Here is a 26979-nt window from a genome sequence, read left to right as displayed (position 1 = left end):
ATTATACAATAACTTGCCTAATTACCCTAACCAGCCTAGTTAACCTAATTAAACTAGTTAAGCTTTTAAATGTCACTTTAAGCTGTATAGAAGTGTCTTGAAAAATATCTAGTCAAATATTATTTACTGTCATCATGGCAAAGATAAAATAAATCAGTTATTAGAAATGAGTTGTTAAAACTATTATGTTTAGAAATGTGTTGAAAAAAATCTCTTCGTTAAACAGAAATTGGGGAAAAAATAAACGGGGGGGGGGGGGGGGGGTGGGCTAATAATTCAGGGGGGTAATAATTCTGACTTTAACTGCATATATATTATTACAACAATTCTGTCTGGTTCTCGAATCTGATTGGCTGATAGCCGTGCAATATTCTGCAATATCAGAACTTGTACAGCCTTCTCACCCTTCTGTATAGGGATGTTCGGTTCCAGGTTTTTTGGAGTCGAATCCAATTCGCGACTCCTAATTTTGGAGTCTGTGGAATCGCCTCCATTTACATTCACTTTAAACAGCGCAAGAATTAATTAAAGATAAAGATAATTTTGAAAATTACACTGCAATCTTGGAGACAGAAAGTTAAAAAAATCGATTTATTATTGAAATCTTTAATTGAAAGATGTGTAGCAGATCATTAACAAAGAAAAACACCCCGATTGAGCCCAAACTTTTTTTTTTAGTTTCACTTTTAAGTGATAAAATTGTCTAAATATCTTCTTAATATAAACGTTTAATACTTGAATACTAAGTACGGAGCATGCAAGTCATGCCCCAAATCTGTGGTTGTTAATTTCTTTTTTTTTTTTCAACGGCAACAGTCGCCCTGACCAATCAATAAATAAACTAGCTCAATTTTCAATTTGATTTAATGACCAATTAAAAATTAAACCCCCCTACACGAAATGTTATATAGCCATATCACATTGATACTCATGTGATATTGCTTATGATCTCAGAAGGAGGTATAACTATTTTACATTTTGTCAGTTTAGTGGCTAATTCATACGAAAATGTACGATTTTAAAAAGGAAGCGTGACACCCTTAAGAGTGGCACTTATTGGGGAATAAGTAAATCATAGATAATTGTATGAATGAGATCAAGAGATTAAGCCACTAAATTAAAAAGATTGTGTTGTGAGACTGTGTTGTATATATATATATAAAATTAAGGAGAAAAAAAATCTACATGTGATAAAACATTTAACATTAGCTTCCTTTCTAGTTTTACTAACTTGACGGCATTTTTAAAAATAAAATTCAATTTGGAAAAAATATAGGTTTATATTAATTATATATGTTAAAATAGCACATAAATACAGGATTATATATACAATTTAACAGTTATGGAAAAAAAATTATTGTAATAACTTATAGTTGTTTAAATACTTTTGTTTTTAATTCTGTAAACTACTGATGACATCTCTTACTAATTTTAAATAAAAATGCTCATTAATTGTTTAATTCCGCAAAATAGCAAAAAACACGACATTTAAATTAAATTTTAGACAGCACAATATTAATGATTAACCCCTTAAAAGGGTTTTCATTTTCAGAAATCAACATTTTAAGAGTTGGATATTGCTTGATGCTTTTAGCAGGTTTGGTATGCTGTTCCAGGAGAAAACCCTGAGCTCGGAGATAATGGACTTTTAATTTCATCCAGCCAGTCTCAGCGCTTTCGGTGAACTGTCTTTCCTTTGTAAAACTGCCATGTTTAAGATCTGATTTCTTTGAAAATCAATGGTCTTCACTGCCGGATAGATATACAATATAAAGTACGTCTCAGACCGGTCAAGAAGCACTGTGTTAAATTCCATTTCCCCCTTCCATGTCTTTAAAATACATCAGTTTATTTTACCCCAGGATTGTCAATGGAGTTTCCCCGCTAGCCTGCTGATCCTGACAGCGCTAGCAGTTACATGGTCTTTCATGTCATTTTATGCTTGAACAACTAAATAAATGCTTAAGTTTATTTAACTGAATGCATTTAACATCAATGCTGCAAAAGGAACTTTATGAAATTGAAAATAGTCTCGTTTAGCTTTCACCGGAAGTTTATCATTAGCTGAAAAACACTAGCTGTCCATATACCCCGTTGCGCCGAGGGCTCCTGCCTGGTCAATTAGCATGTAAGGGGGTCCGAGATCAGGTAGGTCCTGAGAGCTACGCTTGGTAAAGGAGGAAAAGGTGGAGATGGGGTGGAAGGGGGCATTCTTCCAAAACAAAAATAAGGTTGTTGGGCAAAATCTGTCTATTTATTGTAGGCTTGGATCAATCTGATTGGGTTATTGTTGATTACAGATAAGGGACCAGCTGCGATCAATCATGTCACGTGCTCCTCTTGAAATTAGTTTGTGAAACTTCACTTAGTGGAACAATCCTCTAAATTACCATATAATCATTTGAAATCTGAAAAAAATAGTCTCAGAATATAATGTATAATAGAAATTATTTATTTAGTAAATCATACATTTTCTTTATATAATAAAAAATATACTGACACTGCCAATATACTAATATATAAAAAAAAAATACTAACACTATACTTAAAATTCTAAAGAATTTAAGTGGTCTTAATTTTTTCCATAGCTGTATAAATCATTAATTAATTATTTAAATTAATTCATTTACTTTCGGCTTAGTCCCTTATTTATCAGGGGTCGCCACAGTGGATTGAACCACCAACTTATCCAGCATGTTTTACACAGCGGAGGGTCTTCCAGCTGCAACCCAGTACTGGGAAACAACTATACAGTCTCACATTCACGTACATACACTACGGCCAATTTAGCTTATTCAATTCACCTAGTGCATGTCTTTGGACTGTAGGGGAAACCCACGCGAACACAAGAACACGCAAACTCCACACAGAAACGGTAACTGACACAGCTGGGGCTCAAACCAGCGATGTTATTGCTGTGAGGTGACAGAGCAAACCACTGAGCCCCCGTGCCACCATAATTAATAACATTTGATATTTATTTACATGTACATTCATCAATTTAATATGCAAATTTAACATTTTTAAACAACAAATCTGCCATAAAATCAGGAACGCAAGTACAAACTTCATCCACAAATCAGATTGAATTGCCCGTTCCAGCTAGTTAGCAGACGTCTCTGCCATTTCACATGGATAGTTACTTTCTTCCTGTGCACTACGGCCAAGATAAACAAAGCTGCTAATACATAATATCACACTGCTACTTCCCTGCTTATTACCTTTAAGGACGTCCCTGAAGGGGGATTTTGTCAGACAAAAGCACACACAAGCGAACACACTTAAAGGCCCAGCTCTCATCCGTATTCCAGACAGCCCGCCGTGAGTCACCATCATTCTCACTTCTGCCCAGTCCCACAAACGCACAAACAAAACACACTCAGGGCCACACACACACACACTTATACAACATCTGACCAACTCAAGAGTTGACCACACAGCATTCAGCTCAGGTTTAGATGTGACCACACACACACACACACACACACACACACACACACACACTCATAGACAGACAGTCACACAATACGCAGATGCTTATAGTACACTCACACACAAGCTAACAGACATACATATACACTCACATACAAACACACACACAGGCACATACACTCATACAGACACTGACAAACACAGACACAAGCTCACAGACAGGCACACACACACACAGATACAAACATATACACACTCACAAAGCCCAGTCACACACACGCGTAGACACAGACAGACAGACACAAACTCAGACATACACACAAACAGATACACAAACACACAGAAACACAGACAAACACAAACGCACAGATACACACAGACCCATACACTCACATGACAAACACAGACAGACACACACACAGACACAAACTCACAAAGACGTACACACAAAGATATACACACATGCACAAACACAGACAGACACACAGAGACACAAACTCAAAGACATACGCAAACACATATACTCACACATACAAACACACACACATTTACAGGCACAAACTCACAAACAAATACACACAAACACACACTCACACACAAACAGACAGACACACACAGGTACTTACAAACTCACACACAGACAAACTCAAAAAGACACTCACAAACACACACACACAGTTACAGACAAACTCACAGACAGACACAAACTCAAAGACATACACACAAACAAAGACACACACAGACACATACAAACACATGCAAAAACAGACACACACAGACAGACACAAACTCAAAGACACACACAAACACAGACAAATTTGCAGACAGACACAAAGACACAAACTTACAAACAGATACACACAAACCCATACACTCAAACAAATACACACAGACATAAACACTCACATGCGCGCACACACACACACACAAATCATCCAGATTGCCCTTGTTTCTGCCTGCACAAATATCCGCTCACTCAAAACATCTCCAACACTTCATCCCACATTCCCCTCGCCAGCGCTCCCTCACAATCCCTCACTCATGTGTGTCACTCTTAAAGCTTTTCTGCCATTCATTAAGACCACCAATGCATTCCTATTCACAAACACAAGCCTGTCCTCCCGAATCCACAGATTCCAGCCCAACACTTCGGAATGTGACAGGGATCACATTAAGACACAGTCCGAATTTTTCAGACTCTCAGAACATTCACTAACTCAGACACACACACTGAGTATTCATGCTTTATGGGGACTAATCATAGATGTGATGATTTTTATACTGTACAGACTGTATATTCTGTTCCCTCAACCCAACCCTCACAAGAAACATTCTGCGGTTTCACCTTTTCAAAATACGTCCTCCTAAATGTCTTAAATTAGTGGTACTAATATTGTGCAGACATTTTGTATTTGTCTTGCACATAAATACACAGACAGAGAAAGAGACCTCCCTTATCTCATCTGTTTGTCAAAATGTTTCATCTTGTATGACTTATGACCAATATTGCTTAAAAAAAGTGTCCCCAGAAGGTCAAAAACTGGCTATTACTATGTTTGTGGGAACATTTGGTTTTCACAATGTATTTAAGACCAGGTCCACGCATGCACACACAGAGAAAAACTTCATCCTTTATGATTTATGAGCAATATTCCCCCATAAAAGTGTCCCCACAAGGTCAAAAATGACTGGAAAAAAAGAAAAACACTGAGTGTCCCCACAAGGTACTAATATACTTGTGGAGACATTTGGTCCTCAATGTCATAAATAACAGGCCCGTGTAACCATGGGGTTATGATTTATGAGCAATATTCCCCCATAAAAGTGTCCCCACAAGGTCAAAAATGACTGGTTATTACTAAGATTGTGGGGACATTTGGTCCTCACAATGTAATGAATGTCAGGAGCGCGCGCACACACAGATACTTTATCCTGTATGGATTTAAGAAACATTTTTTAAATAGAAAAACACTGAGTGTCCCCACAAGGTACTACTTTACTTGTGGAAACATTTGGTCCTCAATGTCATAACAGGCTCGTGTAACCACGGGGTCCTACATCAGCCCTCACTCCGAGCTGTGATCGAACTTGTTATTCTTTGCATGGAAGTTAGTTGCTCTAACAAGGAGGCTAAACGGCACCAATGTAACCCGCCGGTCCTACACAAAGACTTCAGCCCTTAGCGTATGTTACTACACTTACCCCTCTAAACATCACTCCCACATCCGGGTCACGGCACCAATGCAGCCTGCCAGTTCTAGACAAAGACCGCGGCCCCTAGCATATATTGCTAGACTCATCCCTCTAAACCTCACTCCTATCAGTGTCACGGTACCAATGCAACCTGCCGGTCCAACACAAAGACTGCGGCCCCTAGCGTATGTTGCTACACTCACCCCTCTAAACCTCACTCCCATCCGGGTCACGACACCAATACAACCCGCTGCTCCTAAACAAAGACTGCAGTCCCTAGCGTATGTCACTAGAGCTCCTTTTGACAGTCAGGGGAGTGAATTTTTACTTGCACAGCACTTTGTTAATTGGCCTTTGTTACGGTTGCACACACACACAAACACAAACCTTTCTTATCTCATCTGCTTGTGCAGAGAATAATGAACACCTGGAAAGAATAAACACAAATAAACAACTGGAGCAGTTGGAGAGAGAGATGGAAGGCAGGGCTGGAGATCCGCAGCCAGCGTGACACAATCACTCTCCTTCAGTCTGAGACAGAAAACAGGGTAGTGTGAGATCACTTGGGTGTCATCAAACTAGAATTTCACCAGAGTTAGAGGGAATTTTTTTTTTTTTTACCTCATTCTTACCGCATACTTACCTCAATATCACAATGCCATGGTATTATTAAATGGTTGGCAAGATGTTCTGAGGGTTTTTGATGCACTGGTATGTGGCTGCTAATGTGTTCACACTTGTTGTTCACTTCAGCACAACCCTATCAATGTGGTCCTGGTTTGCTTGGCATTCAGACTGACACAAAACAACAACAACATGGATTTTGTGGTGCATATTTTGCAACTGAACATAGAAAACAATCCTGTGTGCAGCGCTGAATGTGCTTCATTGAATGTAAATATATTACAGTATCTTTTTTTTTTTTTTCTCACTGAGAACGTCAAACTTCTGCCAGGAATTTGTCACACACAACATCACAATTACAAAGAAAAATGTGAAAAATATCACTTGAGCACTTAATTGTATGGTCACATCTTGTGACTCTATGTCCTGTTTTGGGTTCATTTAGATGTCTTTGGTTCATTATGTGTTTATTTGATTCAAAACCACACCAGAGTTTGTTTGGAGGTGGACCAAGGCCATCTTTTCAGCTGCTGCTTGTTTTTTTTGTACACAAGTTCAGAGTGCAGAACTCACATTTAATTGTTATAATAGTTTAGTTTCATTAAAATTAATTAAGTATGAACACGTCCTTTAGTGCATTACCATGTGGTTAGTTTAAAGCCACTTTGGTAGATTGGTAGCTCCTAACTAAGGTGTTTTGAGTAGCAGTGTTGAGTGTTTTGATGAATAATTTTGTCAACACAATTTTTTCACAGAAAAAAAAAAACTGAACCACTAAGGTTTTCCAACACTAATTTCTTTTTGTTTGAAAATGCACACTTTTATCTCCCACTTGGCCTCCTGTCCGCACTAAAGGCCAATTCACACTGCCCCGGCAGATGGAAATAGACACTTGGTCATGTTTTGTCGGATCATGTGTTAGCATCTGTCAGAGCTAGTTTTCGCCCGTCGAACATGCTGAATCAACACTTGTCGGGTCATAGAACATCTGAGAAGTGACATGCTGTAATCTGAGGACTGTTTGTATCCCAGCAAGCAATTTGGTGTTGTGTTTGTCCAACAGACATCTAAACATAGATGTCTTGGGTAAAAAGGGGCTAAATTTGAGCTATCTGTGAAAATCTAATGGACGTCTGTTAATGTTCCAAAAATGGACTAGTCAATCATTCTTTATTTGACGACTAGCCTGTTTCAGACTATACATCTATTCCATTTTCACTGACAGCCCAATTTTAGTCTTGTTTTAGCCAAAATGTGCATGTTTGGACGTCTATTAGACATCTATTATACAGCAAACATGCTTGCTGGGATATGTCTATGCGCTGATGTTCATTATAGATTCAGAAACAACTCAAGCTTTCACAACTATTCATAAACATCTGAAAGTTGTGACCTAAATATGATTTTATTTATAGTTATGAATGAAATAATGATTATTTTGCTCCACTGAACACTTATGCTAAGTTAATCTCCTGCAACTGATTCATTTTCAATCAGTTTGCGAATTCAGAGAATCATTAGTGTTTACTCACCCTTAACAGATCATGTGAGTCAGTGAGTCATTAGGTGCGTTCGACTTCTTGCAGCGCTGTGCAGATCGATCAAAATCTGTTTTAAAGCGGTGCATGCTGGTAAGAAATGTTGTCCGGATTGACGCTGCGCCGACGCCACGTGACTGTCACATGTGGTATCAAAGTAACGCGACAGCGCTCTGAGATCAGACGACTGATTCAAGCTGCGTTCACACTGGGCTTCGAAACTTTCGTACTACGCTGCGAAAAGTGGCAGGATTAAATAAGATGATTAGACATTTGAAAAAGCGAGCGATTGCTCCATGTTTTAAATTTCTGTCCAGAGAGGTCATGTTTTGATCCTCAATTGGTCTCACGCAGTCAAGTGATGCCATTACGCAAGTCAGAGTTCATCAAGCTTGAACTTTGCACCGCAGCAAACTGCGAAACTTAACGCATGACCCTGCGTTTCCGGTCTGACGCATTCGCGTGTGTATGAATAGAAGTCTATGGGAGGAAAAGCCCAGTGTGACCACAGCTTAAATCGAATAACTTGACTGCGTGAGACCCATCGAGAATCAAAACAGGACCTCTCTGGACAGAAATTTAAAACATAGAGCAATCGCTCGCTTTTTTAATGTCTAATCATCTTGTTTAATCCCGCCCCTTTTCGCAGCGCCGCACGATAGAATTTCGCACACACAAACTCTGGTGTAACCGCAGCTTAAAGGTTATCTGAAAAGATTGAGCTTGTTTGATAGTGTAATTGTCTAATAGACATCTAAACGTAGACGTCGTAGCTAAAATGAGGCTAAATCTGTGACAATCTAACAGACGTCTGATATGATTCCAAAAATGGACTTCACATGAATTGTTATTCATTCCTCTGCATTACTCTATTTCAGACTTTACATCTATTAGAGTTTCACTAACAGCCCTAATTTAGTCTTGTTTTAGCCAAAACGTTGGTTTTTGGACGTCTATTAGACATATATAATACATCAAAATGTTTGCTGGGATATGTCTATGCGCTGATGTTCATTATAGATTTAGAAACTGCTTGAGCTTTCACAAAGTTTCATAAACATCTGAAAGTTGTGACCTAAAAATGATTTTATTTACAGTAATGAACCTAAAATTCTGCATTAGAAATGTACATTTGCTCCATTGAACACTTACGCTAAGAGGATCTCCTGCTTTTGATTCATTTTCAATCAGTTTGCGAATTCAGTGAATCATTAGTGTTTACTCACTCTGAACAGATCATGTGAATCAGTGGGTCGCTAACTGCAGACTCACTTTGAGAGAATCATTTGAATGAGCGAATCAGTTGAGACACAATCAGACCGGTCACTTTTTAATAATGTTTTGTGAACAGATTTTAAAGATTATCTGACAAGATTCAGCTCGTGCAGGATGTTTGATAGCATAATTTAAAGGTTTTAGTCAGTTCAATGGCAATGAGCAACTCGCAACGTTTGTACATGAAAACGTTTTTAAATGCAATCCAGATTTGTAGATGTAGCAGCCTGTATGAAAAGCAGTTGTGAAATGACGAAAACTATGATGTGAATCTCTTGACATTTTGGTCAATGAATAAAAATGAGACAAAAATGCTAGGGAGGGACAATTTGGGAAGAGATCCAATGTAGAGTTTATCTCCTGTGTAGCAGGAAGGTTAGACGTTCACATATGAACTGGAACACATCCTACTGATCCAAACTCTGGGACATAAATTACAAAACATGTAATAACATGTGCAATAAAACATTCACAACTGTCAACAGCTGGGTGAAAGAGTAGAGCAGATACATGGATACATTGAAAATGACGAAACATTTGTATGCTTTGACAGCAAATAAACACTAAATCAATATCTCATTTTGAAATGGACAAAAATGCCAATTGTTTGTTTGTTTAAGTGTCCCACCGTCTCAGCTTGAATGTATATTAGAGACATACACTCACTGGCCACTTTATTAGGTACACCTTACAAGTACCGGGTTGGATCACTTTTTGCCTACACAACTTCCTTAATCCTTTGTGGCATAGGTTCAACAAGGTACTGGAAATATTCCAAAGAGATTTTGGTCCATATCGACATTTTCAACCAGATTTGTCGGCAGCACATCCAGGATGCGAATCTCCCGTTCTACCACATCCCAAAAGTGCTCTATTGGATTGAGATCTGAGATTGAGATCTATCTGAGTACAGTGAACGTATTGTTATGTTCAAGAAACCAGTCTGAGACCAGTCGCGTTTTATAACATGACGCATTACCCTGCTGGAAGTAGCCATCAGAAGATGGGTACACTGTTGTCATTAAGGGACGGACATGGTCCGCAACAATACTCAAGTAGGCTGTGGCATTGACACGATACTCAATTGGTACTAATGGACCCAAAGTGTGCCAAGAAAATATTCCCCACACCATTACACCAGCACCAGCCAGAACCGTTGATACAAAGCAGGATGGATCTATGCTTTTTATGTTGTTGAGGCCAAATTCTGACCCTACCATACGAATGTTGCAGCAGAAATCAAGACTCATCAGATCAAGCAACATTTTTTCCAATCTGCAATTGTCCAGTTTTGGTGAGCCTGTGCAAATTGTAGCCTCAGTTTCATGTTTTTAACTGACAGGAATGGCACCAGGTGTGGTCTCCTGCTGCTGTAGCCCATCCGCCTCAAGGTTGAATGTGTTGTGTGTTCAGAGATGCTCTTCTGCACACCTCGGTTGTAACGAGTGGTTATTTGAGTTACTGTTGCCTTTCTATCAGCTCAAACCAGTCTGGTCATTCTCCTCTGACCTGTGGCATCAACAAGGCATTTGCGCCCACAGAACTGCCGCTCACTGGATATTTTCTCTTTTTCTGACCATTCTCTGTAAACCCTAGAGATGGTTGTGCGTGAAAATCCCAGTAGATCAGCAGATCCTGAAATACTCAGACCAGCCTGTCTGACACAAACAACCATGCCACATTCAAAGTCACTTAAATCACCTTTTTTCCCATTCTGATGCTCGGTTTGAACTGCAGCAGATCGCCGTGACCATGTCTACATGCCTAAATGCAGAGTTGCTGCCATGTGATTGGCTGATTAGAAATTTATGTTAACAAGCAGTTAGACAGGTGCACCTAATAAAGTGGCCGGTCAGCGTAGATTTTATTAAGGTTTACAATTAATTTTTGCTAAAAACTCTAAAATGGTTTTTGGATTAAAACATACAGTAGACTGTCAAATTGCCCCTTTTGTCAAGTATTCACATTAACAGTTGAAAACATCTCAAATGTTTAAGTATTTAGCAAGTGAAGATTAAGTTTTGCAATAAGCTGCAATTTTTAGAAATCGCCATAAGCTTTTTGTCTTTTTCAATCAGATGCAGAAGATTTGGCTTGAGTTTAAAAGCTTAACGGCCGCAGGAGAAGTAATGTGCCGAAGTTTAATCCTCGCTTTTATAGTTTGTTCTAAACTTACAACCGCAAGTACATAATTGTGATGCCTGTTTTAGCTAAACACAACTAATAAAGTAAAATTAACCTGAACCAAAGAATGATGAGGGTGTGTGACTCGTTCAAAGACTCATGTACAATTATACTCTAAATCATCTGTGAGCAATCTTCTCAAACAAAACAAAAAGCCACCAGAGACAAATGAATTCACACTGTTGCAACTTCAAGCAGCATTAGGGGGTTTTCAAAAGAAAATATTCATGATAAAAAAGTAACAAAAAAAAAAAAAAACATAGTTATTAAAATGCTGGCCTTCGAAAGGTGTGAGAAAGTCAGCGTTCAGAGGCGATATCAAATAAGATTCTCCCCACAATCCTGCGGTGTTTTAAGAGACCCTCAGCAATTTCCTTCAAATACCACATTTAACACAAACCAGTGTGGGGCTGCTTTTACAGCCACCAGAACATTCTGAGATTTTACAGAATAAAAATGCTCATGTTTCTGGAATTTTAATGTCCTTAATACTTTGATTATGCAAGATAATTTAAAAAATAAGAAGAATTTAAGGCCACAAGTGATTCTTTATACATCTGAACTAGAAATGCATACCATATGACCTCCAGATGAATGTAGTCTGCATTTTGGATTTATTCAACTGGACAAACGCTCATTTGACAATGTGATGGAAATCGATCAAGTACAAATACTGCAATAGAAAACAATCTGTGCAAAATAAATACATATTACAGTTAACAGCTCTTATCAACAATAAAAAGAGACAAACTCTTCATCTCAGAGGAGTGCTTTGGAATAAATTATGCATACTTCTTTTCCTTCCAAGCAATAACAGCATCACCTTTCTTTTTTGGTGAGAAAAATCACAGGTTTCTTTAGATATACATCATAAACACACTCAACGACGCCTGTTTACTCAGGTTTAGCATTTGTTTTCAGCCCTAAACCGGCTGTTTGCGTAGAAATGCCAACTAAACACCTGTTTACATGCTGTTTGTTTGCCTCCCCGAGTTGAGAAGTGGAAGTCCAGGTTCTCCAGATAAGAACGTAGGAGGTCCTGTTTTACATTACAACATTTCATTTGGTCTCGGTCCTGGCTTAGCTCCTTCTGCACCAATCAAGGCTTGGGTTACAGTGCAAAGAGGCTCAGCACCCACCCGGATTGCAGGAATGAGTGAAAGTCCTTCGTGCCAAGACTCTCCAATAACCCCACCGTGTGACACAGAGGAGACCTTTGTGAAACGATCCTTCCACTGACCACTGAACACTGTTTAATTAACCTTTTCTCCTCTCCCTCCTCCCATATTCCCATGTTTTCTCTAGCAGGGCAAAAGAGAAAAGCATAATCTCTCCTACGGGCCCCCACACAAACACCTTTTCTTTCAGTAATCAGAGTGCAAGAATTTTTTTCCCCTCTGCTCTATTATAATTGCGCCGTTGTTTAAAGACGGGACCGGAAATAGTCTAAGAGTGGAAGGCGGTCGGGACTGCTAGTGGTGCTTGTCGGGGGACATCCTGGCGACCGGGAGCCCAGACGAGCAGGAGCGAATGGGAACAATAGCCCTGCAAGACCTCCCTGCCCGAGTTCCAGCTCCCGGGAATTACGGCGAGCCGGGAAAGAGCCAGAGTTTAGACCTGGCATGAAAAGAGTTGAATGCCATTAATAGGCTATAAACAACCCAAATGCCATTGCAGGGAGGAAAAAAAGACTTGAGGGTGGAGGGTTTTTCTAAATCAAAAAAAGTCAAGGGATCATGCCAAAGAAGGGGTCTGCGTACAAGTTTAACCTTTCATTATAGGGAGGATCTCGTTATGTCATGATCGGATCCTCACAGCCAAACAAGGGAGGTGCCGAAAGATGCTTTACTGAGGTTGCTTGAGGACGACGGTGCGGTTACATGGGAAAGACGAGTAAGGGTGATGGACAGACGAGTGGATTCACATCTCTAAAGACTGCACGGAATGATCCAGGTGCTCAATAGGAGCATGAAAAAGTCCCTATTGTAATGACATGAGAGAATACAGCAACACACCCAGAGAGAAAAGCGAGCCAAGAATCAATCAGATGGTGCAGAATGTCCAGATTGGTCAATCTGGGAGACAGTGCCTCTTGCTGGTGGCAAACGGAAACTACAGATTGATTCATTTGGGGAGCAGAGTGAAAATTGAAAAAAATAAGCCCCTTGTTACACTAAGTAAGAGAGAGACAGAGGTAGAATCAGGGCACTTTAACTTAATATGAACTACCGAAGGCACCCAAAAGGCACTTTCTTACTTCTGCAGAACACAAATGGAAAATTTCAAAGAATGTTGGCACCCAAACTGACTGTGTTCCACTGAAGAAAGAGTCAAACGGGTTTAGTAAACGACTACAGACTTGGTTACATCCTTTAAGGCACCTTTTGTCATAATATCAAACTGACTTTATCTAATTTAAGTTAAAGGGATAGTTCATCCAAAACTGAAAATTCTGTCATCATTTATTCTCCCTGATTCCAAACCTGTTTGAGTTTTTTTTTCTCGTTTTGAACACTGAAGAAGATATTTTGAAGAATGCTGCAAAACTGTCACCATCGACAACAATAGTATTTGTTTTCCCTTCTATGAAAGTCAATGTTTACAGATTTCAGCTCTCTTTATAATAGCTTCTTTAGTGTTCAACAGATGAGAGGAAATATAGAGTACTTTTGGTTGAGGTATGCCTCCAGAATGTACATTTAGACTATATTTAGACTCTTTAGTACATTTAAACCCTATCAAAGAGATCAAAATGAATGCGCCTCTGTGACTTTTCAACGTGATGCATCAAATCTCAGTGCACTTCAAGAAAACATCTTCCCACAGGGATCACTCGACACACGCAGGTTCAGACAAGACACCCTGAGCGCACGTTTCCCAGATCATCACAGGAATGTTCTCACCCTTCTGAAGTTCCTCTCGAGGTCAGACGTCACTCCAGGGATGGAAACCCTGTTAAAAAATAGCTTAAACTACTCGTTTTGCTGACCTTGGTTTAAGAGGATCTTGCTAGCTGGTCTCGCTGCCTGGTAAATGTCCAAAACCAGTAACCCAGATCAACCTGAAAGTCCAGTCCCCATCTTCAAAGAAATAGTTCAATCAGAAGTTTAGATTTATGCCCCATTTGCTCATCCTCAGGTAATTCCAAACATTTTTGTTGGATACATATTTTGAAGAATTTTGGAAAAAGCAGCCACTGACATGCATAGTATAGGGAAAATGCTATGAAATCAATAAAAATTTTTTTTTGAAAAATCAGTAAGAAAATGAAGAGCATTTTCAATTATGGGTGAACTATCCCTGTTAAACTAACCCGGCTGGTCTCCCAGCTTTGTAAATGTCCAAAACCAGCAACCAAGGCCAGCCCAAGAGCCTTGTAACCATCTTAAGAATACTTTATGTTCAAATAAATGAACAAAAAGCCACCTCAAAAAATTGTTGATCCCAAAAATATATATATTGGCAGGAATCAGAGCTGGTCTACATTCACCACGTCCTGATGGCAAAAGCGGAGATTTGGCCTAATAGGGTCGCAGGTGTGAGAGGACAGTATTTCTCACACTATATACGTCCCACTAGCCTCCAGACAGGCTAAACACCTCTTGTCTGAACATGTCCAGTTCTGGAACAACAATAAGCTGCCTAGGGCCACTTTCACACCCCACTATAACAGAAGTACCTCAGTAAAACACACACAAACACACACACATACACACACTAACCACAGAATAGTTTAGTCCTCAGTGTGTGTGTGTGTGTGTGTGTGTGTGTGTGTATTAGTGAGTTTTTCTTCTCCGTCCGATCCTGAGAGTCTTCAGTTGAAGAGGATTGAATCCGGGTCTCTGTTAGCCATCTGCGCCATGTGTTTAAGAATGTCCTTTTTAGTGATGATTCCCAGCAAACGCCTAAAAAAAAAAAAAAAAAAAAAAAACATCATAAGAGTGTGAGAAAAGAGATTCTTGCCATTAATTAATACAAATCGCTGATCTGTCAAGTCATACATATCAAAGAAAAAACCTAATGAACAGATGGTCCTGCTTAGCATAAGCATGAGAAACACCATGTTTGCATCAAGTTTCAAGGCCATGTGTACAAAGAGTGCGTGTGTGTGTTTCCAGAGTTCTCTCTCGTTTTATATGATGTCATTTCCTTTTATTGTGCTTGATAGACTTCAAGGGAGGATCACAAGGACTGAGAAAGACCAACAGCCACGTTGATCCACTAGACATCGGGAGATGATTAACACACACACACACACACACGCACACGCACACACACACGCACACACGCACACACACACGCACACGCGCACACACGTGCGCACACGCACACACACACTTTAAAAGGCAAAACAACTGCAGAGAGAATGAGCTTCAGCTGTTTTGAACAAATATGGTAGTGAGCGCTTTTATAAGAAAGGACCTTTGTGGAAACTTAAAGAAAAACACTTCACGCCAAAAAATTAGGTCTGCAGTCATCTATTCACCTTCATGTCTTTCCAAACCCTTAAGAGTTTTATTCAGAGTAGTATGGACTGTAAATGTTTTTAATCAAATCCCAGAGATTTGGGTTTCTTCATTGAAAGACTATTTAACAAAAATCTGATGCTTCAAAATACTTGTAAAGTGATGAAGTTAAATCCAAGTCTTCTGAAGTGACATTACCACTTTATATGATTCATTTAGAATTTTTTTTAACCGAAACACATTGTAGAGGGATCAATGGATTTGGCCACAGAGGCTCAAGAATGCTTGATGATGCACAAGAACCAGTGTAGTTGATTGTAGAATGTCACACAGCAAGAACCAATGAGGTTTGCTCTTGTTGAGCTGTTTTTGTTTGTTAAAGAACTTTTAAATGTCATTAAAAGATTATGTTCATTCATTCATTCATTCATTCATTCATTCATTCATTCATTCATTCATATATATATATATATATATATATATATATATATATATATATATATATATATATATATATATATATATATATATATATATATATATTATAGGTGGGCATAGATTAATTCTTTTAATCTAGATTAATCTCGGAATTAAGCTAGATTAAAATGGCTCATTTGAATTCTGCCGAAGGCATTCAGAATGTGTGCTACCCAAATAATAAGTCTTTGTGATAGGGTTTCTTTAGCCAGGTGGCGCATTAGACCAGGGGCTCATCTCCCATTTCGAAAATGCATCACAAACTGCTTGAGAAACTGCTCTACTTTGATAATTGGTGATGAAAATAAATGATGTTTAATAAGATGTACTTGTGTTTACGAACCGTTTATTCAGTTAAACATAAATTTTGAACTGTAGGCCTACATAAGCTCCAAACAGTAATTTTTTTTTTGATCACCTTAATCTGACTAAAGTCATAACTGAACTAAACAGAAATGAAATTAACGTGGTGTTGAAAAATGTGCGGGTCCTTTAAGGGTCGGGGCTGCAGTTTTGCGGTGTGTGTGTGTGGATCTTTTTTTTTTTTTGTTAGTTAGTTAGTTATTTGTCTTGATTGCAATGCTATTTGTGGTATGGCATGAACTTTGGCACCGCTGGGGGGTGGGGTGGGTGTTTTTCTGGGTGGGCTGGGCTTGAGGAGTGAATCCTGTTTTGTTTATTGGAAAGAAAATGTAAAGATGCTGTGACCACTCACATGTAATATCAATAAAAATTTTAATCACAAAAAAAAACTTATGCGTTTCAAACATAAAATAATTTCAGTAATACCTTCTATGAAGCTCATGCTTATATTGAATTATAACTCTGTTTATAATAATTTCTAATCAGTCTTAATTATATAAATGTATCTGTCTTAATTATATAAATGTACACAAGCATTACACTGTATTATATAATAGCTCCATTTATAATAGTGTTATTAATAATTATTAGTGATGCATTTAATTTTTCAGTGCACAAGTTCAAAACATATTATACATGATTTTAAGTATTAATAATTCAGTCACTTAAAGCCATCAATGATGCATTTATAAAGGTTAGTATACACTTATTATGTATGATTTATATATAATTTGCTGTTCAGTGTTTGGCCTTGTAGCAGAGAAAATTAAACCACAATCTACATTGTGAAAGTACTATAGAAATAAACACGAACTGAATTGAATATTATGACTCACTATAAGTATTTATAAGGCAAGAGGGCACTTATTAACTATATAAAACCATTTATTTATTTGACAGAACAAAATCTGTTAACTTGCTAAGGAGTCTGTAACTATAGCATGACAAAGTTTTAACATTGCAGGCTGCATCTTTATGAACACAATCATGACTGACTAATTAATCCTTATAAATCATGTATAATGTGCTGTGAATTTGTGCACTGAAATATGAAATGCATTAATAGTAAGTATTAATAACACTATTAAAAATGTAGCTATAATACATTATAAGGTTTGTTGTGTCTTTCTAGATATGTTTACAGAATTGTTATGACTGATTATAATGAATTACAACTTTGTTTATAATTATTCACACGCATGAGCTTCACAGAAAGGGTAACCGTTCTTTCTTAAGGGTTTGGAATGACATGCAGACTAAAAGGTTCATTTTGGGGTGAACTAATCATTTAAACCATTTAACCAATATCATCCATAGCAGGGAAAAACATGTATATGGAAATCAATGGTTAAAGGTTTCCAATACTCTTCAAAATATCTTCTCTTTAGAGCAAAAAACAAAACAAAAAAATAAATACAGATTTTATTTTTGTGTGAACTCTCCCTTTAATATTACATTTTACAGAACAAAAAATATGATTAAAAAAATATCAAAGGTGCTGAGACTGTTCTATGAAGTCAATGCTACATATGATGTTCTCAGTGCATATCTTGGTTTGGTTTATTTGTGTAACGTCATTCACAATGCATATTGTTTCTAAGTAGCTAGTGAGTGAGAGCATTGAGGAAAAACCCCTCAAGATGTTTATGAAGTGGTCGATGCAAAAGAACTCTTGGGAGGAACAAAGCCTCAGCTGGGGAAGCCCTCCTGCTTGGATTGGCGCATACTTAAACACTATTTAACAAATGTAATCTAAACTGCAACATGGATACAACTGCTCTGTTCTCAAACAAACTTCTAACACTGCAAATCTCAAACAACCATCAAAGCTCCACTTAAACGGTGGTTAAAAACTCATGAATGACTAATCTAAAATTTGAAAATGTGGGTAGCAAAATCACAAAAATATGCGAATAAAACAGAGTATGAAATAAGAAAACCCGCCTGAATTTTGCTGGTACACTTATAATAACAAAGCACAAGACATTTAAAACACAATGGTTTTTAGTTGGTTTTAAAGCAGTGTTTGTCTTATTTTAAAGCTTTTTGGGTCATCTTGAGCTCTCTAGTGGGTCCTGGCCCCCGGTTTAGAATCACTTAAGTATAGCAAATAAATATACAGTAAATCTGGGCTCACACAGGGGATTTAACACAATTAATCCCTCCTGACAAAGATCGGACAAAAAGATGTCCAGAACATCATGTACAGCACAGCTTATCTGGTAATGTAAGGCACTTACAGATCAAATCCTAAACCTCACAATCTGTTCACATTGGCCTCCCTATCATATCAAACAAATTTGATATTTAGGATTTTAAATTAGATGATTGTATCAATGATTAGGTCAGTTTTCTATAATAGCCAATGAGCAACCGCAAAACAAGCTGCTGTACGGGTCTGTTGGACAACAGGGATGGAGAAATTGCTTGTGGAAGATTGGCAACAACATGACTGTCTGTATAATGTGTCTTGGAAAATCTACAATAAATGGAAGAACAATAGAAGTACTGGGGAGAATGTTCGGTGATATCTCTAGGCATGAAAATCTTAATATCATTTCCTTTAACATTTTGGCTGCATTCGAAATCGCTCGAGTAGGTACTACAATTGAATTTGAATTTACTACATGACTTTAAAAAAAAAGTATGTTTATAATATGGAGCAAGATCAGTGCCAAAAATAATACATTTACAATTCACAATTTACAAAATTTAATTCGTAAATTCTAAACGCAATTCGTAAAAGCAAAACTTCAATTCGTAAATTCAATAGGCGATTCATAAATGCGCAAATACAATTTGTAAATTCAAAACACCATTCAGAAATGCACAAATCCAACTCATAATTTCAAAACACGATTCATAAATGTGCAAATCCAATTCGTAATTTTAAAACATTTTTCATAAATACGCAAATTCATGAATTCAATACGCGACTCATGAATGCGCAAATCCAATTTGTAAATTCAAAACAATTCATAAATGAGCAAATCCAATTCGTAATTTCAAAACACAATTCATAAATGCACAAATCCAATTCGTTAACTTAAAACACGATTCATAAATGCACAAATCCAATTCGTAATTTCAAAACACAATTCATAAATGCGCAAATCCAATTCGTTAACTTAAAACACGATTGATAAATGCACAAATCCAATTAGTAATTTCAAAGCACTGATTCATAAATACGCAAATCCAATTAATTAATTCAACACAATTCATAAATGTGCAAATCCAATTTGTAATTTCAAAACACAATTCATAAATGCACAAATCCAATTCGTTAATTCAAAACACAATTCATAAATACGCAAATCCAATTCGTTAATTCAAAACACAAATCATAAATGTGCAAATCCAATTTGTTAATTTAAAACAACATTCATAAATGTGCAAATCCAATTCGTTAATTTAAAAACGAGATTCATAAATATGCAAATTTAATTCATGATTTCAAAACACAATTCACAAATACCCAAATCCAATTCGTAAATTCAAAACACGATTTATAATTGCACAAATCCAATTGGTTATTTCGAAACACAATTCATGAATGCCCAAACCCAATTCATTTAAAGAAAATGTATAATTTTTACATGTGAATTCACAAATTGTGTTAAGAATTTAAGAATTGGATATAAGCATTTATGAATAGAGTTTTGAATTTACTAATTGAATTTGCGCATTTATGAATTGTATTTTGATTTTGCAAGTGTATTATTTGTGAGGCTGATCTGCCTTTATATCTATATAGTATGAATGCAAGTAGTATGAATTGAGCTCAGACAAATTTCATCTGCCATCATTATTGCGTGACCTAACTGTGTCAATTCATGAATTCTCTCACGTGGCATCATGGGATAGTGTAGCGTCCATCAGACACACAGTACAGAATCTTACAATGTGTGCAATGAGCAGCTACTGTGGTTGAGCAGCTACTGTGGTGGTCACGGAAGAGTGGAGAACACGAGACTGATTCCTGTGACGCTCCAGGGACAGACGAGTCGTCGCTGAGGCCAGCTTCCAGCCTCCACCACTGAGACTGCAGCTCTGCACAAGACGTTTGACCAGCGGAGAAATTAAAATGGTCATGCCCATCTGAGCCTGGTTTTTCTCAAGGTTTTTTTTCTTCACTTCCGCCATTTAGTGAAGTTTTTTTTCCCTCTCCGCTGTCGCCACTAGCTTGCATGGTTCGGGATCTATAGAGTTGCGCATCGTTGGATTTGCTCTTCAGTATTGGACTCTCAATAGTGATTATTAAACCACACTGAACTGAGCTAAACTGAACTGAACTTAAACACTACAAACTGAACTACACTGTTCCAATTTACTATGACCTTTTATGTGAAGCTGCTTTGACACAATCTACATTGTATAAGCGCTATACAAATAAAGGTGAATTGAATTGAATTGAATCTTACCATAAGTAGTAGGTCATCCAGGTACTTCTTGAATACTGTTTTTTAAATAGCATGAATGCGGACCTATTTTATTTGAACTGCATTCATACATCTCATCCACTGCTTTAAATGGGCCACACATTGCACAAGTTCACAGACTTACCCATTCTGAGTGACGAGGCACTGCCGCAGGCCGAGTTTACGAAAGATGTCCACCACGATCTCCATTGGCGTATGCACAGTGACCGTGAAGGGGCTGAGGTCCAGGATACTCCGCAGTTTGACCGCAGGAGGAGCGTTGGGGGATGCGGGTGGATCACATTCTGTGAACAGGACTACAGACACACTCACCACACCCTCCTGATGCCGTCGTGCATTTTCTAAAATGAAAGAAAATAGGACATTTACTTGGAGAAACTACGTAAAAGGTTAATTAGCACAACCTCTGTTGCAGCCCACAGACCGCTCACAAAACATCATTTTGCACACAACACTGGCAAGAACTGGCTGAAATCACTGGCTCCAATCTGATTGGCTGACTGCTCCAAAACACTTTGCTCGGGGTACACAGCTTTCTAATCAGCCAAGGAGAAAACAAAGTTGCACTTACAAGGCGCCATACTGACAAGATCTCAGCGGTACTTTTTGACAGATATGCAAGAGTTTGGTTTGAAACATTTAGTAGCAAGAAACAGAGATATCCTCAGGCACAACACGATCTCCTTAAATGTCAGGGAAAATAACTATTCAGAGACTGTGGTTGGTTGTATCAGTCAGTTGGCTGGTTTGTAAGACTCCCAAGTCAAACTGATGTCATGCTGGTTTGTGAGCAATTTTTTACACAAACAGCCTTACTCTGTTTCAAATACTAACTTTAAATGTTAGCAAAACTACCATAAATGTTAGAAAAGATATAAGCGGAATACATTAATAATAATAGTGAGCTGTGTTTACATTAATCTCCTGGTGTAAAACACACAAGCGCTCTTCTTCAAGTGCATTTGAATGTACAGTTAAAAACTAGCCTTCAGCACATTCTGCTGTTAAAAACTAAGCAAAGAACCGATTCAGGAGAGAAAAAAAATGCATTTTGAATATTTCAGAAACGATAGAGAATTGATTTCTCGAATGATCTTTCACCACATATCTAGTCACATTGGCTCATATATTTCGTTTATGTCAAATTTTATTTCCAGGTCTAAAACCAATCTCAAAATATTCAAATCCATGCGTTTATTTCTTGTTTAGATGGCAATGGAACACATCCCATCTGTGTTACAAATGAGTAAAACTAGTTGGATTGGGGTCAAATTAATTGACAGTGTATATGGTTCTTCAGTCTCTGGCTAAATAGTTCAGAATTATCTGTTATTTTTAATAATCTAAAATAATAATTTAAAACCATAATTAAAAATAAAAAATCTTAGTTATTAAGAAAAACAAGTTTCAAGTTTGTTTATTTATTGCCACATCAGCAACTTATGGCTATTGCATGGCAAGTTCAATACAGATAAAAACATATTACACAATAATAATAATAATAATAATAATAATAATAATAATAATAATAATAATAAAAAAAAAAAAATAATAATAATAATAGCAGTGTTGGGCAGTAGCGTCGATACAAATAGTGACGCTACAAGTTTAACTACATTTCTCAGTAGCGTGGCGTAGCATCACTACTTTCTAAATCAAATAGCTTATCAGTAGCAAAGCTGTTTTATTAGTCAAGTAGCGCCATAGCGTCCACACAAGCTACATTTACCGATCACGGATCAATAGGGTATATGTGGAAGGACTTTTAATTTGTCAGTAACCTAGGTCAAATTGATTCCGGTGAACTGTACGCCATTACAAAATCGGTGCATTTAGGGTCTGTTTTCCTTAAAAATCAGCGATCTCCACTGGCTGAGTGATATGTAATATAAAGTGGGTCTCTGATTGTACAAGAAGCGCTGCATTAAATTATATTTTTCCACGCCATGTCTCAAATATGAACATTTATTTTACCCCAGTGTATTCAATGGAGCTTCTGCTCTAGCCTGCCAATCCTGACCGGTGCGTGCATGTAAAAGGCTTTTCATCTCGTTTTACGCTTGAGCAACTAAATGAATGCCAAAGTCTATTTAACTGATTATATTTTAATTACATTCCAACATCAATGGTGTAAAAGGAATCGTATAAAATGGAAAAAAGTCACATTAACCGTTCATCTGAAGTTTACCTGGATGGGAAGAAGCGCTTGCTCTGCAAATACCCTATAAGTGACGGCACTGACATTCACAGAGCTGTGAGGCCGGTGTCTAGAATGACGATTACTTCTTTCTGTTTTACAGTGGTCAACAACAAACTTTTTGGTGCGTTACTGCCACCTCTCGTACTGGTCTGTGACGTCGCCAACCAATTAGGCTTACACAAGAAATTTAATGGAAAGATGACTGAGGGAGAGGAGGCGCGCGCGCGTGCGCACGCACGCACGCACGCACGCACGCACGCACGCACGCACACACACAGTTGAAGTCAGAATTATTAGCCCCCCCCCCCCCCCAATTTCTGTTTAACAGAGAGTTTTTTTTTTTTTCCAACACATTTCTAAACATAATAGTTTTAATAATTCATTTTTAATAACTGATTTATTTTATCTAAATAATATTTTACAAGATATTTTTCAAGACACTTCTATACAGCTTAAAGTGACATTTAAAGGCTTAACTAGGTTAATACAGTTAACTAGGCAGGTTAGGGTAATTAGGCAAGTTATTGTATAACGATTGTTTGTTCTGTAGACAGTCGGGAAAAAAAATTTCTTAAAAGGGCTAATAATTTTGACCTTAAAATGGTTCAAAAAAATTTAAACTGCTTTTATTCTAGCCAAAATAAAACAATTAAGACTTTCTCCAAAAGAAAAAATATTATCAGACATACTGTAAAAATTTCTTTGCTCTGTTAAACACAATTTGGGAAATATTTAAAAAGAAAAAAATTCAAAGGGGAGCTAATAATTCTGACTTCAACTGTATATGCAATTTAGCTGAATTTGTGTAGTTTCTCATTTTTTTTTAAACATTATGCTTGAATTTAAATATATTATCCTGGTATTTCTAAAGATCTTAGGTGACTAAAATATTATTTTAATAAACATATCTGTTAAATAAATCTGTTTAGATCAAATGCACCAAATATAATGCCTATATTCACTGAAAAATGGATAAAATATAAATTTTCAGCTGACCACTGTATAAATATTTAAAAATATCTAGTAGAGCGCACTGTCTCTTTTCAAAAAAAAAAAAAGGTTTATGCATTGTTAGTCAATTTATTAAAAGTTTATCCACAAAAATGAAGATGTCAAAATTAGTAAAATAAAATATATATATTAAAAATTGTTGATTTTATTGTACTGAAGAAAAGATACAATTCAGGGTATCAGATGCAGAGCTGCTTGACTTACTTGAAGTTGGTTTGTTTCCAGATATTGTTTAACTTAATAAACAGTTGTAGTTAAATAAATCAATGGAGCACAACCATGCAAAAGAAAAGCTTGAAAGAATAAATTACGCGTTTTTTTTCAACAACAGGCTTTACCCACTGCTTAAACTCATCTTTCTTCAACCAGGTGTATGTAAACTTGCATTTTCCCATTTTTTGCTGTCTGTTTCGCAACACATCACCTTCCCGTGTTTGTCACAAATTACGTGACATCACCCCGACGGAGGAGCTCGGCCAGACGCACCTCAGCCCGAACCCAATGCGTGGCTCTAGCACGCTGTTGTTAATATTAGGAGGAAAATAAATATATTTATGCTTTTTTTGGAGTCAAATACTTTAGACAACGCTTGAACAAAATTTTAGACCTCGTAAAAATGTGAAATGTGATAAGACTTTTTAATCCATTTTTAATGGCCTTATATTTCTCATAATTGATTTAGAAACTTTTAATACTTTTTAAGACTTGTGGACACCCTGAAAGTATGACTTCAAACATACATGTGTTCATACAACATTACAAAGTTTTTCTTTTTATTAAATTCTGAAACAGACTAGATTTAGAGCTCAAGCGATGGCAAAGAGTGACATCGGTTGAAACAGCAGAATAAACATATGGCCTTCAGAATGTATATAGAAAAAGAACTGATTTGATTTGTGTTCCATTAGTTTATTTAGTTATACAGGTGTAAAAAAAGTGCATTAGGCTAAGAATGAGATGATAAAATCAGGGAGTTAACTTGACCATTGCTATGGATTATTATGTACTGTAATGGATTTAAATGTATTATTATTGTTGAGTGGAGAAGGGGAGAGATTAAATAAAGCACATGCTGCTTCCTACTCTATTTCTGACATACACAAGTTAAAATTGATTTGTGTTGTAAAACTGATTTGCATTGCATCATATTATTTTGCTTTGTTTATAAACATAATTGTAGTTATTTTAGTATGTTTACATGTTTGAAATAAAGTCTAAGTCAATAAGAGATGACACAGGTTAAATAAATAAATATAAATGACAAAAATGCATTTTAAAAACAAGCTTTTTCAGTTTCGAAAAAAAAAGGAAATTTATTATTTCCCAATAACTAATATTTGTCAAATGATGTTTAAAAAAGCAAGGAATTTTTCACAGTATTTCCTATAATATTTTTTCTCTTGAAGAAAGTCTTAATTGTTTTATTTCGACTAGAATAAAAGCAGTTCTTAATTTATTAAAATAATTTTAAAGGTCAAAATATTAGCCCTCTTCAGCTATTTTTTTAATTGTCTACAGAACAAATCATCGTTATACAACAATTTGCCTAATTACCGTAACTTAACCGAATTAACCGGTTCAATGTCTCTTTAAGCTGAATACCAGCATCTTGAAAAATATATAGTAAAATACTATGTACTGTCCTCATGGCAAAGATAAAAGAAATCAGTTATTAGAAGTTAGTTTTTAAAACTATTATGTTTAGAAATGTGTTGACATAAATCTTTCCGTTAAACAGAAATTGGTGAAAAAATATACAGGTGGGCTGATAATTCAGGAGGGCTAAAAAAAAAACTGACTTCAACTGTATGTAAAGGAACCAATATAAAAAAAAAAACACTGACCTAAAGAAATGATGAGATCCCTCCTCAACACAAAGCCCACGAGTCTCTGAGACGTCAGTGAGAGGACCACAGGGAAGCCGCTGTAGGTGGTGTCTGCAATGAGTCTTTCCACCTCCTCCACGCTCATGCCACTCTGTGTGAGCACTGACAGTGGCGGGTCGCTCCGTCGGGGACGCATCACATCTGTGGCAAGAGTCTTGTGGCGAAATTCCTCCTTTGCCTCTAGGAAGGGGTAGCCGTTAAGACGAATGTGGGCTTCATAGATGCTCTCGCGACCAAAGGCATCTGCAACCCATTTGCTGGTCATCGCAGCAGCCATAAGAGGTACAATGTACTCTAAACCCCCAGTCAGCTCAAACATGATGACCACCAGAGAGACTGTCATACGGGTCACTCCACCTAGAGCAGGAAAAAGGAAAACAAAATTCAAAATTATAGACAAAGGTGATTTAACAGGTTATAAAAACAAATGTTAGAAACTAACAACATTTTCAAATGCATGTGTTTCATAGCAAATATGCACGAGTTACATGGATGTGTTTAAAACATAAACTATAGCTGACATAAAGAAGGGAAAAAAGATTTATTCTCAGTTTTTGTTTAAATTACGGAACGCAATTTTCATAAAAAGTCAAGTCTGAATAGACATCTTGGGAAAAAAATTTTACAAAAAAATTTTTCACAAACGTCAGTTTTTAAAATGATCTGAACAAATTATTCAGTGAATTAATGAAAACGTTACATTACAAAATACAGACAAATACATGGCCTCCACAGTAACCACATCGCCATCTAATAGAGCACCTTTGGGATGTGGTGGAACAGGAGATTCACATCATGGGTGTGCAGCCAAAAAATCTGCAGAAACGGTGTGATGCCATCATGTTCAATATGGACCAAAATTTCTGAGAAATATTTCCAGCACCTTGT

General features: G+C 37.0%; 1 protein-coding gene across 1 annotated transcript in view; it reads right to left on the bottom strand.

Moving 5' to 3' along the window:
• Positions 1 to 11841: 11841 nt before the first annotated feature.
• Positions 11842 to 26979, bottom strand: part of clcn5b (chloride channel, voltage-sensitive 5b) — a 54516-nt gene continuing 39378 nt past the window's right edge. Inside the window, exons 11-13 of the mRNA XM_056461262.1 lie at positions 26050 to 26448; positions 21119 to 21335; positions 11842 to 15151 (exon numbers count right to left, since the gene is read on the bottom strand). Coding sequence (XP_056317237.1) covers positions 15061 to 15151; positions 21119 to 21335; positions 26050 to 26448 — 707 coding nt within the window. The 3' untranslated portion in view covers positions 11842 to 15060. The remainder of the gene's footprint in view (positions 15152 to 21118; positions 21336 to 26049; positions 26449 to 26979) is intronic.

This window comes from Danio aesculapii, chromosome 7 (genome assembly GCF_903798145.1).
Source record: "Danio aesculapii chromosome 7, fDanAes4.1, whole genome shotgun sequence".
Lineage (NCBI taxonomy): Eukaryota > Metazoa > Chordata > Actinopteri > Cypriniformes > Danionidae > Danio > Danio aesculapii.
The sequence above is the reverse complement of the archived record's forward strand: the minus strand, read 5'-3'. Positions and strand labels throughout refer to the sequence as shown.